Source organism: Macaca nemestrina, chromosome 3 (genome assembly GCF_043159975.1).
Source record: "Macaca nemestrina isolate mMacNem1 chromosome 3, mMacNem.hap1, whole genome shotgun sequence".
Lineage (NCBI taxonomy): Eukaryota > Metazoa > Chordata > Mammalia > Primates > Cercopithecidae > Macaca > Macaca nemestrina.
The window spans coordinates 100,341,574-100,358,863 of record NC_092127.1 but is presented as its reverse complement, the minus strand read 5'-3'; the positions used below and the strand labels follow the sequence as shown (position 1 = coordinate 100,358,863).

Genomic DNA, 17,290 nt, shown 5'->3' with positions numbered 1-17,290 from the left:
CTATGGATCATCTACCCTCCTTCCTTTGAGACTGGAGGTCTGCTCTGCTCTCATCTTCTGTCTGTTCGGATCTGCACTCTCTGAAGACTGTCCACTCACAGACTTGTAGCCACTGAGTTTTGCTGTTTCACCTCTTTATGCTAGAACTTTCAGAATTAACCACCAAACTGAATATCTCACTGCTGACCAGCTTTCCCAGCCCTATCCCCTCCATGGCTGCTTGTGGCTGGATCTACTTCCAGTGAGTACCCCTCTCAGCAGACGTGTCTTATGTCTTGATTGGGCCTACTTCTGAAATTCTAATTTCAGGCTAAATAATTACTATTTTTGCATTTGTGAAATAGTTCTGCTTGGTTTATCCATCATATGAAAAGAACGCCTGCTGGTAACTTTTCCTTTTTCTACCATAAATGTGGGCCAGTATGCATATTCATTCCCTTTTCCCCCCTAATTTTATCATATTTTAGTTTCTATGACTTAACATTGAAAAAATCAAGTAGCTTCTATTAAGAGTTCGGTAAATATATTATTGATTTTCTTTTACTCTATTTTCTTGTACTTTCATTCTGCAAGTACAGGACATTCAGAGAAATAAGTTTTCATTAGTTGGCATGATCCAGTGCTAAAGTCTACTATACTATGTAAAACTGAATTTCCATTAATATATAACAAGCATTTGCTGATATTACTGTGTGTATTTATATAATGAATACCAGACTCACTACGTGCTCAGCAACATCCTCATGTGTTCACATGAATTGCATAGTTGAGATAGCCTATGAACCAGAGTATGCTGATTTGGTCGGCAGGAAACCAGGATGAAAAAAACGGACCACGTTGTCTCATACTGAAACCTCAAATGTTCCCTCTCTTGCCATAAAGTGATTATGCAATACGCTGCAAGTCACTAAAGGGTAAACACTACTAAAAAGCAGTTACTTGGCTAAGCCTGAAGTCCTATGACACATTTCTGAAGTACTAGTGGTTGAATTATAGCCTAAATCCATTCTGGGACTATTTCAACAAGCCAGATTCAAAAATAAATAAATAAACAAATTCTGTATTGCATATCCTGACATTTCTTTTAAAAAACAGTAGACTTCAGGCCGGGCGTGGTGGCTCATGCCTGTAATCCCAGCACTTAGGGAGGCTGAGGCGGGTGGATCACAAGGTCAGGAGTTCCAGACCAGCCTGGCCAAGATGGTGAAACCTCATCTCTACTAAAAATACAAAAATTAGCCAGGCATGGTGGCGGGTGCCTGCAATCCCAGCTACTCGGGAGGCTGAGGCAGAGAATTGCTTAAACCCAGGAGGCAGAGGTTGCAGTGAGTTGAGATCATGCAACTGCAATCCAGCCTGGGCGACAAAGCGAGACTCCGTCAAAAATAAAATAAAATAAAATAAAATAAAATAAAATAAAATAAATAAAAAGCAGTAGACTTCAGGAAAGATTTCAAAAAACAAACATCAGCATTATTTTACATTTACATTATTTTATATACTTTTCAAATATATTTTCTAAGCCTTTGAAGTGGTAGGTAGCAAGAAAAGAAATGCAATAAGGAAGACTTGATTCTAGGCTATATCTCAGATGACTCACTCGGAAAACCCTGTCAGTACAGCATTCATTCACCAGAGAGAAGTGATCTTGAATTCTGTTAACATACCTGCTTTAACAGTTGTTACTCTGGGTTTATAAGCTTTAGAAAATCATCTTCAATCCTATAAACTTGCTGAATATTTAGTTTCCTTCTCTGCTATGACATAGAAAATGATGTAACCCAACCCAAGGCTTTGTCTGTGAGTGGGTCTTGTACCCATTGGCCCCCACTAACCTATGCATACGTATATGTATAAAATAGAGATTTTTAACTTTGCTTACAGCCTAATCATCGGGCAGATTTTAAATTAAAATGATCACTTTGGCACTTTCAAATTTAAAACAAAATATCTTATTTTAGTTGTTTGAACTATATTAGACATTTAAAAAATATATTTCTTGAACCAAAGGGGAAAATACAGTAAAGTAAAGAGCTCCAGCAAGCTTAGTCTGGCCACAGTAATGAATGTTCTATTGAAAGGGATTAAAATGAGCAAATAAACCCAAAGAAGCCTTAACCCTCCTTTATTCCCTGTAGTAGACCAACAAAAATCAAATAAATACCTCAAATAGAAAGGTGAAATAGGTCTTTCATCTTCCTGCGAACTAAAAGGAAAATAAATTTTGAATTAATATAATGTCTGTTAATATGACATGTCAATTTTACTAAAAATGTTCTACCGGTCAAAAATGTTGATTTAGCACATTAAAGCCAATCTCATGATGGAGTAAGGTTAGTAAAACACGATCCACCTCGGACCTAGCCAAGGTCAATTACTTCTTGTCAGGATACCATCAAGTGAGGCTTCTTTCAAGATGAGCTAAGACAAAAGTAATTCACATCACACTTTCCAGAGGAAGCTTTTTACTGCCTTATTCTAGGGGCCCAATTCAAGTATTCGTATATTACACATAAACCCTTAAAACGATTACATACTAATTTATCTCAACAAAGCTGATTGCAGCTCATTAACATGATGATGAAAATAAGAAACAACCAACAAAACATTCCTGTTAAGAACGAGCCACTTCAGGAATGATTCCCTAGCAATGAAGAGCACACCAGTAAACAGCACCACATTCACGGGCTGTTTGTCCTTCTGTAGTTACTCTACTAAGTATTAACTAGTGTGTATAACATGAAAGGATATAAATGAAATAATTAACAAGTTTAAGTTCCTCAAACAACACAGACAAAATATCAAGCTTAATACACTGAAAGTTAATTTTTTTTTTTTAAGAGACATGGTCTCACTCTGTTGGCCAGGCTAGAGTGCAGTGGTACGATCACGGTTCACAGCAGCCACAAACTCCCAGGCTCAAGTGATCCTCCCATGTCAGCCTCTGGGGTATCTGGGACCACAGGCACATGCTACCATGCCAGGCTAATTTTTTATTTTTTTTGTGGAGATGGAGTCTCACTATGTTGCCCAAGCTGGTCTTGAACTCCTGGGCTCAAGCGATCCTCCCGCCTCAGCCTCCCAAAGTGCTGGGATTGCAAACATGAGCCACTATGCCTGGCCTAGAAATTCAATTTTTAAAATGTAAAGTATTTGCTGTACTTTCTTTGCCTTTCTTTAGCATGTTTTATTTTTCCTAATAAATGATCTCAAAGTATAGAATGAAAATTATGCACTCATAAAACTTGCTTTTCAGTAGCCACTCCCCTCAAATATATAACTGATTAAATATATATATTATGTACATCATTAAACAGATAAAAGTAGAAAGATAAAGTATTAAATAAAATGAAAAAGAAGGTCTAATATTTTCTTTTGTCTCCTAGAGTTCCTCTTGGATATCACCTGGGGTGTATACCACCTTACAGCATCTGGGAAAGCAACTAATTAACTGCAGCATTCTCTTTGTCTCTCTTTTTGCTTAATTTTCTTAAGCATCATTCATGAAAAGAGAAAAGTCTGCTTTGACTGATAGTATTAAACTTGCAGTCAATAAACTCTTATTACAGAGTTACACTGTAAAACACACATAAGCAAACAAAATCCTGTCCTGAAAGTTGAATAGGTCTTAACATTTTAGAAGGAATATGGAACATAAAATGTGACACATTGTTTTTCATTCTCTCATGATTTGGATTTCCAATTTCAAAACTGATCAGCTGTTCTAATGCCCATGTTGCCAAGTATCTTAATGTTTATAACTAATGGTGTTAACTCTTCCCAGGTGAGAGGTAAGTGATGGGCTGTAATGTGGATGGGCTGAGGGCAAAGCTTGTAGAATTAGGTTGCAGGGTTGAAGAGTTAGCGGGGACAACACCTGGACATTTCCCAGGTGTTGTTATAGGAAACCACCTGAAACAGTGCTATTATAGGAGGTGTCTACTTTTAAGTCAACCTGACAGAAGTCACTTACACATTTGACTTCCAAATATTCCTAGAAAACACTAAACGAAACAATTATAAAAATGTTAGAGCTGGGTTTCCTGATTAAGAAATTGATCGTTATGCCAAAGAAACACTATGCCAAAAAAAAACAAAAAACAAAAAACAAAAAAAAAAACACCTGCCACTAAAAACCTCTAATTATTTTGTTATTCCAGGAAAGGCCTCCATATTTTGTAAAATGAGTACTACATACTTTCTTTGCCCAGAACAGATCCTTTACTCTAACATGTAGCCAACTGAAGGAAAATTAACATGGTTACTGTAACATTCTTTGATGTACACTCAATTAGCAATATGCTTGGTTTTCTTAAGTGCTTTTGAGAGATGATTTAAATGGTTCAGGGCTCTGAACACAGCTGTTCATGTGTCTTAGCTATTTGTGTGTGTCTGTGTGCCAAATTTCTTTGCAGCAAACAGAAGCAATACTGTTTTCCTTTTATCTCCGTCACAAATTTCTTATCAATTGCGACTGCGGGCCAGATCCTACCACAGGTCCTATATTAATTATCTCAATTAGATCCTCACAAAACTTTCCTGGTACTGGCTTCTTGCTTCTTCTTTAATTCAGGTGGGAAAAGCAGTCTCAGAGTGAGTACATAACTCATTCAGATGATGCAGCTAGTCATGTGTAAACTACTGTGTTACATGTTAGTTCATTTTTCTTATTGTTTTCCCTTCATTTTTAACCTATCAAAGTACGGCAAGATGACTAGGTGAGTAAAGAAAACGCATTCGATGGCCAGTCTGCATTCCAGCAGCCACAGCAAGATCTCGTGGACTTGATAAGCTCCTTGTCATGCTTCTGATTATGGCAACTCTACATCACCTTAGTCAAAGTCTATTCGTAATGCATTATGCCTGACAGCACTTATAAGGTGATTAATTTATTAAAATGTACTGGCACGATGTCAAGAATGTCTCTTGATAGAAACACAAGACTTTAATCATAAGCAAATATTTTATCTGGCCTGCATTTGCACAAAGTAAATTCATCAATGAAAGACAAAATAAGAAATTTTTAATTTGGCTATGCCCCTGAATTTTGACCAGTTTTTGTTCTAAAAAAGAAAATGTAAGCACTGAAATTTAAGTAAAATAAAGCAGAGTCAGTATTACATTTAGTCAACAATCAGCAGTACACAGTGGAGTAATCCATGCACACTACCTGAGAAAAACAATATAATTTGGAAAGAAAATGAGGATAAATAAATCAATTTTTATTTTAAAAGCATATTTCTCTTTTCCCTTTCCTAAAAATACACTTTTCTGGGATTTATTAATATAATCTAAACAGAGGCATACATTTTGAGACAACTAAATCATTGATTTCAAATTGATTATGCTACTCATTTTAGAAATAAATTTAATGCATTGATTTTGAAGGCAATTTTAAAGAAAAATGGCCAAGGACAATTCTTCCAAATAAAATCAAGAAAATAAACTTCTCCACAAAATGTACAAACCAGAATGCACAACATTTGAAAAAATTACCATTTTTATATAGTTGTTTGAACATATTATACTATTACTACAGGCTCCAAAACATCTTTAACAAAGATTATTTACACCTATTCCTGTTTTTGTGTCAATGTGTCATGATCAATGATACTAAAGGATTTTGCCTAAATTCTAAATTGAGTATAATTTGTCATAATTTTTTCCTAAATATGAAATTGAGAATTGATTCACTTTTAATTTTTAAAAATAAGCAAATGTTCTGTGAATGAAGAAGGAAGTGTGTATTATGAAATTAAGCCAATGACAAATTGAAACAACTTAGAATTCATTTGATTTCCTCCTTGGTTACCAGTAACAACTCCATGTTTTAATTATTTCCTATTTGCTGACTCTCAATAATGGCCAAGCTTAAGCAGCCAATTATAAGTAGTTTACTTAAAAAAAATCAAATATACACTGAGAGATTTGGGCAATCACCTCATTTATGTGATTATGCTTAATGTTCTCAGATACATGGTACTATATTCTCAAAATAACTGCTTGTGGGAAGAACATTTATCATATAGACCTAAATAATAGTCTAAATCTAAGAAGCTACTACCAAGAATGCCAATAACTTAGATATTTTTATCTAAGTTTTAGCAGAGTCCTGTCTAACTTTTTATACAGCTTGACATTGGTTAATGCACATAAATAAACGACACCTAGACTGATAATCTCTTCATGAGCTGCACTAATTTCTAAACTGAAACCACAGAATGCAGTGCAATGCCTATCAGTTTAATTATACAGCAAGCTAAAGGAAATCATGAAAGGCATACTGTTGTATATGTCTAAGAAAAACCAAATGTTGGGAGAATTCCCAGGGCAAGCACCCAGAATGGACCTTCAATTACTCGATCAAACCACCATTCCATTCAATTCCCTTTTTAACTCTCCAATGAATTCAACTTTCTAATTGGTTAATGTGGCTGGCTACCAAAAAATTAACATAATTTGCATATTTAGTCACACACTTTAAATACATTTCTAAGTGGTTTGAGACAGAAGAAATAGTTTGTAAGTGTTCCTTGAGTACTGAAAAGTACAGAAAAACAAGTAAATGCTAAGAATTTGGTGCCATTCTTTGAAGAAACTAGAAAAACCATCTATGAGGCTTAAAAAACAAAACAAGGAGCAAAAGAGAGAGAGAAAGTGAGGGACAAGTAAAAGAAAAGTATAAAGTAAACATTTTTTTCAGGAACTCAGGCATTTTCCACATGTGCTGCAGAATGTAAGGGGAGGAATTTTCTTAGAGAATGATAAGTGAAGTTAGCACATTTTCCTTTCCTTCCTTGTTCTCAAACCATAAAGTGCAACACATGTACTTGAGCATTTTCAATTTATCCAGTCTCAGTCATTAACCACGCCCCCTGCCAACTGGGGAGGTGTGTGGCAGCCACTGTTCAGTTGCTTAGGTTTTTGGTTTGGTCCCAATGAAGAACATTAAAAAAAGTCCCCCTTTTTTTTTTTTTTTTTGGAAAACAAATGTAAGAGTTTTCAGATCAGTTCATAACTGTTTGCAGCTGTAATTTGTTGGGGGTGGGGGATATTTTACAATTCTTTTTTGTAAACCCAGGCAGCTTTGTTTATAGTTTTATTATTTGCACTTTGTGCCTAAGAGCACAAATCTTAGCCAGTAGAAATACAAATTATTGCAGTTCAAGGGCAAATAGATTTTCCAGACCAAAGGTTAAATGCAAAGAGCTGAAGTTGTTAGTATTCACACAACAGACATTTTTAGCTAACAGTAAGAAGTATTATTTTGAAGGCAAAACAAATAGACAAAAAGACTTCCAAAGATTTAGATTTCATTCCAATAAGATAGAAAAATATTTCTACCATTTTTTGTCTGTTTAGTGGAAATTTGAAATATATTGTTATCAGCTGAATTATGTCACCCCAAAAATATACACTGAAGCCATAATCTCTCATATTTTAGAAAGTTATCTTATTTAGAAACAGGGTCTTGACAGAGATGATTAAGTTAAAATAAAGTCATTAAGATGGGCCTGAATCTAATATGACTAGTGTCCTTAAAGAAAGGGGAAATTTGGACACAGAGACAGATATGCACCCAGGCAGAATATCATGTGAAGACTGGAGTTATGCTGTCCCAAGCAACGGAACTACTTGAAGCTAGGGAAGAGGCCTGGAACATATCAAATTCAGACAGAAAAACCTGACTAACAAAGGTGCTTCAATCTTACACAAAGGCTGTGCTCTGAAAGTTCATTTACAGGAATGCTGACTATAATCAATTTCCCATACTGACACCGAGATTTGGTTTCCAGGCCTGTATTCAAAAGTCTGTCTAACCTCTCATTTAAGTGAACTATCCTCATAAGCAGTCCAGATACAATATTTTAAAGTTTTAATGATGATTCAGTTAGAAACACATTTTATATCATGACAATATACATACATATAAATCAGACACAAATTTCACTAAATTATTCTTAGTTTGCTGGGATATTTTCTATTTTGTTATTGATATTGGTCACATCCTGCTAAATTGGCTTTATGACCACTAATAGATCATGACCCACAAAATTAAAAAATACTGTTCTAAATTTTAGACTCAAGAGAATATTAAAATGAACTATTCTTATTATTTCATAATTCTTATTTCTAGGCCATAACTTCTCTCATTCAATTGATTCAAACTAAATAATGTATTTTTTATTAACTATAATCATTCATGAAATAAACACAATGTTGTGCTAAAAAAAATACTGTTCTACAATATGCTAAATACACATCTCCCTTGCTTGCTATATAATGCACACTGAATGAATGCTGATGAATTAAGACCTATGTTCTCACAAGACAAAGAAAAAAAAACTCTTTCTTTCTCTGTCCTACTGACAAAATCAGCTCTGGGCCAAAGAAGTACAGATTTTGCTGAGTGTAGATGGTAAAGACAAGCAGAGAGAAAATGGATCTGGATATGCCCAGTAGTGGGCATGATGACATAGTTGTGGAAGGCCAGAAGGATCTGACAGAATATCTCCAAATCTCTCTTAAATAGTCCTTCCCTAGTTACACCATAGGACGGTGTCAAGAATGAGACTCAGAGACACAGTGTAGGAGACCATTTTGCATAGGACACGGCCTCCATGGCTCTTTCTTATTTGTATGACTGTGGCATTGTTTATCACCTATTCTGTCTTCTAGAATCAAAGAAATATTATACTTAGAGAAAACTAAGGATCATCTCATTCTATTTCAATCCTACTCACTCAGCTAGTGCCAGCTCTGAATGTCCTTCTGATTAACAGCTTGTAATGTCTAAGAAATTGCATGGAGGTAGGGGTATGTGCATGCGGGGGGAAAAGGAACAGAGTTCTTAAGTAGGGGGTGGGAAGAGGAGTTGCTTTACCTTCCATTTGTTTTGCATCTCTTTCTACAGCTAGAAGGTGAAAAGTGAACCATGACTGCCTGCTGATTGATTGACAGTGCACTTCTCAGGGAATCCTGGGCTGAGACATGTGTAGAACTCACAGAATAGAATCTTATTCTTGTTATAACATTTACACTGTGTTTATAAGCCAACTGTTTTCCTTAAGGACGTTTATCCCTGCTATAGTTTAAATGTGTCTCCCAAAGTTTATGTGTTAGAAACTTGATCCCCAGTGAAACAGTTGTTGAGAGGTGGAACCTTTAAGAGGTGATTAGGTAATGAGGGCTCTGCCCTCAAGATTGGATTAATGCTGTTATTGTGGGAGTGGGATGGTTAGTACGGGAGTAGGTTCCTGGTGAAAGGATGAATTTGACCCTCTCCTCTCTGTTCACTGAGTTCACTTTCTTGCCCTTCTGCCGCCTGCCATGGGATGACAGAGCTAGAAGGCCCTTGTCAGATGTGAGAACTTTGAGCTTGGACTTTCCAGCCTCCAGAACTGTAAGAAATAAGTATCTGTTCATTATAAATTATCCAGCCCATGCTATTCTGTTATAGCAGCACAAAATGGACTGACAATCTCTTACCTACATATTTGATCAATTACCAAATTGTATGGATTATGCCTCAAAAAAAAGGACATGTCTCTCGAGTCAGATCTCTCCTTTCCATTTCCACTGCATTAGTCTTCTGCAGGGGCAAGACTATTTCCCTGTTTTCCATACCAGTTCATCCTTAGCCTCTCCTACTTCCCCATTGCATTTGGGATACAATCCACATGCCTCAATCTGGCACATGAAGTCCCTCCCAGTTGCAACCCAACATATCTCTACAAACCTCTCATTGCAGTTTTGCAACCCTTTCCATTTGTACATGTTGTTCTTTCTACCTTCAATCCTTTCTCCACCTCTCTCTGCCTGGTAAATACTTCATCTCTCAGTTCAAGTGTCATCTAATCTGGGAAGCCATCTCTAGCACCCTGGAGAGGGAGCTGCTTCTTCCTCCAGGCTTCAAGACACTTTGTTCATAGCTATAACCGGCTGCTTAGCACATAACACTGAAATTCATAGGCTCAGAGGCTTGTCTCGTTTCCAGATTAGTCTTTATCTTTGCAACACCAGCACCTAGCTAGGTACCTAGAACACTGCATGTGCTTAGTAAATGGCTGTTGAATAAAATCAGTATCATCAAGATTTTGCTGAGTGCTTGCAGTAGTGTTTGATTAAACATTTTGAAAACATACTGTTTATAATTTGTAAAACTAATTTTGCCTAGAAGCATTCTCTGATATCTGTACATTGATTATTTTAAATTTTCTTTTTCCCATCTATTCAAAACTTAATGAATCTGCAGCTGTGCCATGGGTTTTCTCCCATCCTCACTTAAAGAAAATAATTTCTTTTTTCCAACTGCACAATTAGAGGTGGGAGCTTTGCCATTATGCCCATAATTTTAACACTGTACTCTTTGTGGTATACAGAGAACCCAGAAAATGATATGTTCGGGCAAGGTAATGTTTGAGTATGGCCTTGCCACACACTATATCTGTTTGTTCTGGCTTGAGAGCAGGAAAAAAAAAAATTATTTCACTTCACGCCAAATACAAAGGTTGTTTAAGGTTTGAAGAAATGTTGGGTTTAGTCCCCAAACTATTTTCAAGGCAGCTGGAAGCTTTCATTTGTCTTTGAGATCTTGTTCAGAAAAGTGATGTTTATCATTATTATAAACATAAAAACATTGTCTTAGGGAGGCAGTAATTTAGAACATAAAATACAACAACCCTCTTTTTCTTCAGCGAGGCGGCCAAGCTGCAGACGCAAACATGCAGATCTTTGTGAAGACCCTCCCGGGCAAAACCATCACCCTTGAGGTCGAGCCCAGTGACACCATTGAGAACGTCAAAGCCAAAATTCAAGACAAGGAGGGTATCCCACCTGACCAGCAGCGTCTGATATTTGCCAGGAAACAGCTGGAAGATGGCCGCACTCTCTCAGACTACAACATCCAAGAGTCCACCCTGCACCTGGTGTTGCGCCTGCGAGGTGGCATTATTGAGCCTTCCCATTGCCAGCTTGCCCAGAAATACAACCGCGACAAGATGATCTGCCGCAAGTGCTACGCTCGCCTTCACCCTCGTGCTGTCAACTGCCACAAGAAGAAGTGTGGCCACACCAACAACCTGCGCCCCAAGAAGAAGGTCAAATAAGGCTCTTCTTTCCTTGAAGGGCAGCCTCCTGCCCAGGCCCTGTGGCCCTGGAGCCTCAATAAAGCGTCCCTTTCGTTGACTGGAACAGCAAAAAAAAAAAAAAAAAAAAAAAAATACAACACCACATCCTTTGGGGGGATGAAATTAGTTGATGAAAAAATATTTTTCATAACATTGGTAAATAATTTTCAAATCTTTAGTCACTGAAACAAAATCAAAAGAATACGGGGATACCTGTAGAAGGAAAGAAGGAAAAAGAAAATTGTTTTTGCTAACTTCTTTCAATTATTACCTTACTGCAAATTTATTAAGGGTTTTTTAATACAGTTTTGATTTAACAGATACACAATTTCCCAAACTGTTAACTCTGAATGTGGAATTCTTGAGACAAAGATGTGCAGGAGGCACGCAAATTATCCTGTCATCCTCTCCTGAACACCCTCACCTCAGCCAGAGGAGGACTGTGCCAGCAAAATGGGTCAAGGCTTGTTTCTGACATCATCTTGACTTTCTGCTGCTTTTTAGGATGATGAGCAGCAACTGGAAAGTGAATGAAAGTTTGATGTCAACCTACACCTGGGCTTTGGGTGCTTCTACAACCATGGGCAGGTGCTCATACGGGAAACATTTTCTGAGTGTACACTACTTATTAGAATCCATGGTAGGTGCTGGAGATACAGAGGCTAAGAAAACACAATCCCACCCTTCATGGAATTTACAAGATAGCAGAGAAATGGAAACTTGAAATGTGATTATTATTAAAAAAAAAAAAAAAGGCATACATAACTACCATTGATTGAGAGCTCACCATAAAAAGCCAGGCTTTGTGCTAAGAGTTTATGTGCATTATCTCATTCAATCCTCAAAGACATCATGGAGGAAGGAATTACTAACCAGATTTTTCAGATAAGAAGAACAAGTTTTAGAAAGGTTAATTAACAGGCTGAAGGCCATAGAGGCAGTCACGGCTGAGGTTCCAATCCAAGTCTGAAGTCAGAGCTCCAGCCTTTCCACTCTGAAGCACTATGCAGTCTGGCAGATTAGCTGAGGTTCAGTTAGATAAGCCACACAGGGAGTGAATTTTGAGGGTCACGTAGGTATTTCTGGGAGAAAGATAATGGACAGGGCGAGAACTCTGAGAGAGAGAGAGAGAGAGAGAGAGAGAGAGAGAGAGAGAGAGACAGAATGTGCTTTGAAAGCATGGGAGAATTAATAACTCGGCAGGTGTGGCAATCGAGGGAGTTCAGCACCGTGGTGCAGCAGTGACCTGCCAGAAAGCTGACACTGGAGAAACAGGCAGGCTCTTGGGTTTCTATTAAATCAAGGAGTTGAAAATAAAGGAAAGTCACTTATAAAAGTAAAACACAGTGTATCAATGGTCTATTCAGGCCAGCATTTAATTTCTAATTTTAGTTTCAAGAGTTATTTTAACCTAGACAGCGAAATTAGTTTCTCTTTATAATCACTTTGCTGACTGTAAAATACTGATACTTATTGTTTTTTTCTAAATGCTTAATTTTTTCTCTAGCCTTTCAGTTCCATTCCTTTAATATAATGATCTGAGTAAAGCAGTTCAATTCTTTATTTTTATTTCTAGTAAGTTCGAGTCTTCTGAAGTCTTTTTTTGGTGGGGAGGGTGACAGGGTCTTAATCTGTCATCCAGGCTGGAATACAGTGGCATGATCATAACTCACTGTAGCCTCAAACTCCTGGGCTAGAGTAACCCTCCTACCTCAGCTTGTAGGTAGGACTACAGGCATATGCCACCATGCACAGATACTTTTTAAAAAAAGTTTTGTAGAGACAGAGTCTTACTATGTTGCCCAGGCTGGTCTCCAACTCCTGGCTTCCAGCGATCCTCCTGCCTCTGCCTACCAGAGCACTGGGATTACAGGTGTGAGCCACCGCACCCAGCTTCCCTGAGTTTTATTCTTAGATCTGATGAGAAGATACCCTGTTTTCCTGAGCTTGGTCTTTAAAGGTATTATAAAACATACGTCTTAAACCACACCCCCACCTCATTATTTTCACTTTGTTACTTAGGCACCTTAATTTTAAAGAGCAACTTCTGAGGCTTCTCCCTATCTTGTTTTTACCACCCCTGGCCCTACTATTTCCCATTAACATGCCTTTTCTCGTGCAAAAACTAAAATCAATTTCTATATCTGGCTTTGGGATAATTTGCATAAGGGTTATAATGTACTATACTTTGGTTCTGGAGTCCGGTATTTGTTTAGCAACAATACTGTAAGTCTATATCTGATATCAGAAGTCAAATTTATTTTACAGCTTATCTTAAAATGATGGCTTAAAATTTGAAAGGGATTTTAAATTTAGAAATATAGATATATACAAATTTCTTCGCAAGAAAAGGACATAGGTCGAAAGATTAATTTACAATTTTTAAAGTGTACTCATGTGTACTTGATCAAAACAAAGTTCATCTGCCATTTTTATGTGTAAAAATGGGCTTGTCATAATTTCCTTCAGTGTATCCCTATCAGCTGAGATACTGTATGACCTGCAAATGTTTATTATAATCTGAAAACTTTAAAATATTTATTAGAAATTCAATTTTGAGCTACATCTACTTAGAAAAATTAAAGAAGACTGAATGTAACATCACTCTTAACATTTTTCATTGCAGAAGTATGTTTATCCCCAGCGTATAAACTGCTCAGTGTCTATGACAAAACATTTCTCCAAATGCAAAATAGTAATGGTTGCTATCTGTAATAGGAATAAGATAATCCAAGTTCTTTTCTAAAAAAAAAAAAAAAAAAAAAAAAAAAAAAAAATCAAAGGTAAATTCAACTTTTTTGAATAAATCTTTATCTTAAAAAAACCAAAGTAGAATTAATTCCAGATAATTACAAAATAGTCTTTTATCCCATCATTATATAATAAAAAAGAAGCAGAAGAGGAAACCTTCCTATTTTAATGTACATGTAAAATAGGAGCTTCATTTTCCTTAAACTGCATTAATGAATACAGTAACTCTAGGAAATAAACTAAAAACTATTTCCTCTTTCTCAGGGTAAATATCAAATACTCTGCAATGTAAACAGAAGTAGCATTCCAAATTGTTTTTTCTTTGCACTACAGGAATGCTTATATAATAACTAAGGGTGAGTAAATTACTTGCAATTTTTTTAGTATAAGAATATTCCTAGAAATTTATATGGAAGGCTTTAGAAATTCTGTGGACAATAGTGTTCTGATATGCTTCCATTAAATTTCTTTGTAGTCTCCAATTCAACAAGTGTTTACTGAGTACCTGCTACGTGCCTAACATAAAAACAACTTAAGCTGCCCTGTCCAGAGTCATTTTTAATCTCTAGTGCAGTAAGTGTCTATATATTAGAGCTCATTGCTAACGGGAGCAAGGTCAGGAGATCAGTTTCCTCTGCCAGTTAGCTAGTTTTTCTCTTTTGAATGACAATAGACTCTTCCCTTTACTAAGCTTCTAATGGGGGAAAACTCCACTATTAATCCCAAATACATGCCATGATCATTAACTTCGTGTACAAATGGCTATTCTTTAGACATGTGTGTAGAGTGTTTTCCATTTGTTTCTGTATATGTGACTGAGCAAGTCATTTTATTTCCCTGTGTTTGAGTTCAATCATCTGAAAACGGAAGCTATGACTTAGGTTATCTCTAGGGATCCGTTTGGCTCTAAAATAGAGTCTATATTTTCATAATTCTCAAAAGTTACTTTTGCATATGTTAATAGCAGCATTATTCATAACAGCCAAAGGGTGGAAATAACCCAAATGTCCATCAACTAATGAATGGAAAAACAAAATTTGCTACATCCATATATCATAATATTATTCAGTCATAAAAAACAATGAAGTATTGATACATGCCACAACATGGATGAATCTTGAAAATATTATACCAAGGGAAAGAAACTAGTCACAAAAGATTATCTATGATATGATTACATGCAAACTGATGATACGATTACATACAAACTGTACAACTCTGTGAATATACTCAAAACTACTGAACTGCACATTTTAAATGTGTGAACTGTATGGTATGTGAATTATATCTCAATAAAGCTGTTAAAAAGTGATTTCTATGGCCAAGCATGGTGGTTCATGCCTGTTATCCCAGCATTTTGAGAGGCTGAGGCGGGTAGACCACTTGAGGTCAGGAGTTCGAGACCAGCCTGGCCAACATGGTGAAACCTTGTCTCTACTAACAATACAAAAATTAGCTGAGCATGGTGGTGCATGCCTGTAGTCTCAGCTACTCAGGAGGATGAGGCAGGGAAATTGCTTGAACCCTGGAGGTGGAGGTTGCAGTGAGTCAAGATTGTACCACTGCACTCCAACCTGGGTGACAGAGCAAGACTCTGTCTCCAAAAAAAAAAGTTATTTCTAGTTCTTCTTATGGTAAGAATAAATAGTGCATTAAAAAGGTTTAAAACAGAACATACTATTCCATTGGGAATCCATTCTGATCATCACAGACAAATGTAAGTTTCTTAGGAAAAATAGGGTGAAGCCTTTGAGAGTTTCAAGAAATTTGGTTCAATTCTATTTTCAACAGTACTTCCAGCAAACAATTCTAGAGGTCATCTTCCAATATTGATGTGATGAAGTGCAATACAATGATACAGCACTACGTAAACTGTGCTAAGCAATCTTGCACTGATGGAATTGAAAGTGCATTGTAAGCATAAGAAGACAAACTAAAAGAAAAGCAACATGCCCTTTACATCTGAGTAGTTTCATCATTAACAAAACAAAACAAACCCCACAAAACCAAAACTATCACTTTTTGGTTTTTTTTGAGACAGAGTCTTCCTCTGTCGCCCAGACTGGAGTGCAGTGGCGTGAACTCAGCTCACTACAATCTCTAACTCCAGGGTTCAGGTGATTCTTGTGCCTCAGCCTCCCAAGTAGCTGGGATTACAAGAGCATGCCAGCACACCCATATAGTTTTTGTTTGTTTGTTTGTTTTTCTTTTTGTATTTTTGGTAGACACAGATTTCACCATGTTAGCCAGGCTGGTCTCAAACTGCTGACCTCCAGTGATTCCCCAGACTTGGCCTTCCAGAGTGCTGGTATTACAGGCATGAGCCACTGTGCCTGGTCCTATCACATTCTTTAACTCCAAAATTTCCCTCATAAAATAAGTACCTTGAGTGGTATCATCTCTTATAGACAATGAAAATGACCTGCTCAAATTCATATATGGCCAACTAACTTAATTGTCCATGTCTGTATATGTTTTCTGATGGCAAGTTTACCACTGGTTTGTACTGAATAGCTAACATCTTTACTTTTTCAGTGGTTTAAACAGGATGATCTTAAAATTTGAAAATATCCTCACCTAAGTTCATGTTATCTTTATTTGGAGTAATTAGCAAATATTTGGGCTCCATGGGTAATTCAACCATCATGTGAGAACAGAGCCTAGAGAGATCTTATTTGTTCTGAATGACAGTGATGAAGAATAAATTCAGACACACAACCCATAGGCATTGGCCCAGATTTGAAGTGAGGCAGCTTTTAACTCCCTCCTAGACTGTGTTAGTTGAGGGAGGGGGCAGAGCCAGGAGTGCTACCAGAGTGCCAACAAGTTAGGAAAAACAGAGACTTCTAGATAAATTAACTGAAAGGTGTCATCTCCACAAGCAGTAGAGGGCTCTCTAACACCACAAAGAAACTCACAAGCTGGCCCAACATTACCTGGGTTCTTCCCTGGTGGACTCCCATATCATCCCCATGTTACTGATGTTTACGTTGGCAAAAGGGTATTCTAAAGACCAATGCTTGGGAAGAGTTGATGAATTCTACTGATAAGAAGCTTCAGTGAAACTTTTAGATGTTGGGCTACTAATAGATGTTTATTAATCCTCTTCCTTTAAGTCTGTTTTGAAGAAGAGCCACTGCAATTTGGAATTATGATGTGCTTCACCATCATCAAACAAATATTCGATAATACACACTTGATATCATTATTTGCTACATGAAAAAAAATAATTACATAGACATGATTGATTTCAGCTTCTCACTTTGGTAGACAAACCCAGGAAAGAACAGGATGTCAACACATGAAAGCAGATGTCAATGCACTGAAGTCAAATAATCTACATCAATCATTAGCACTCACAGGTTCATAACTTCATCTGCCATCCTTATCCCTTGTGGATATAAATTAAG

General features: G+C 36.8%; 2 protein-coding genes across 13 annotated transcripts in view; one reads left to right on the top strand and one right to left on the bottom strand.

Annotated features, from left to right (window-relative positions):
* The window catches only part of LOC105479633 (family with sequence similarity 13 member A), a 377,790-nt gene that overhangs the window by 74,250 nt on the left and 286,250 nt on the right, over positions 1-17,290 (bottom strand). For 9 of the 12 annotated variants that reach the window (XM_011737705.3, XM_011737709.3, XM_011737712.3 and 6 more), the window contains one exon: positions 2,165-2,206. The exons of the other annotated variants lie outside the window; for them this stretch is intronic. In XM_011737705.3, the coding sequence (XP_011736007.2) occupies positions 2,165-2,206 (42 nt within the window). The remainder of the gene's footprint in view (positions 1-2,164; positions 2,207-17,290) is intronic. 12 annotated transcript variants of the gene reach the window in all.
* LOC105479632 (ubiquitin-ribosomal protein eL40 fusion protein-like) lies at positions 10,689-11,193 on the top strand. The gene has a single exon (XM_071092606.1). The coding sequence runs from the start codon at positions 10,725-10,727 to the stop codon at positions 11,106-11,108; it is 384 nt and encodes a 127-aa protein (XP_070948707.1). The 5' UTR covers positions 10,689-10,724; the 3' UTR covers positions 11,109-11,193.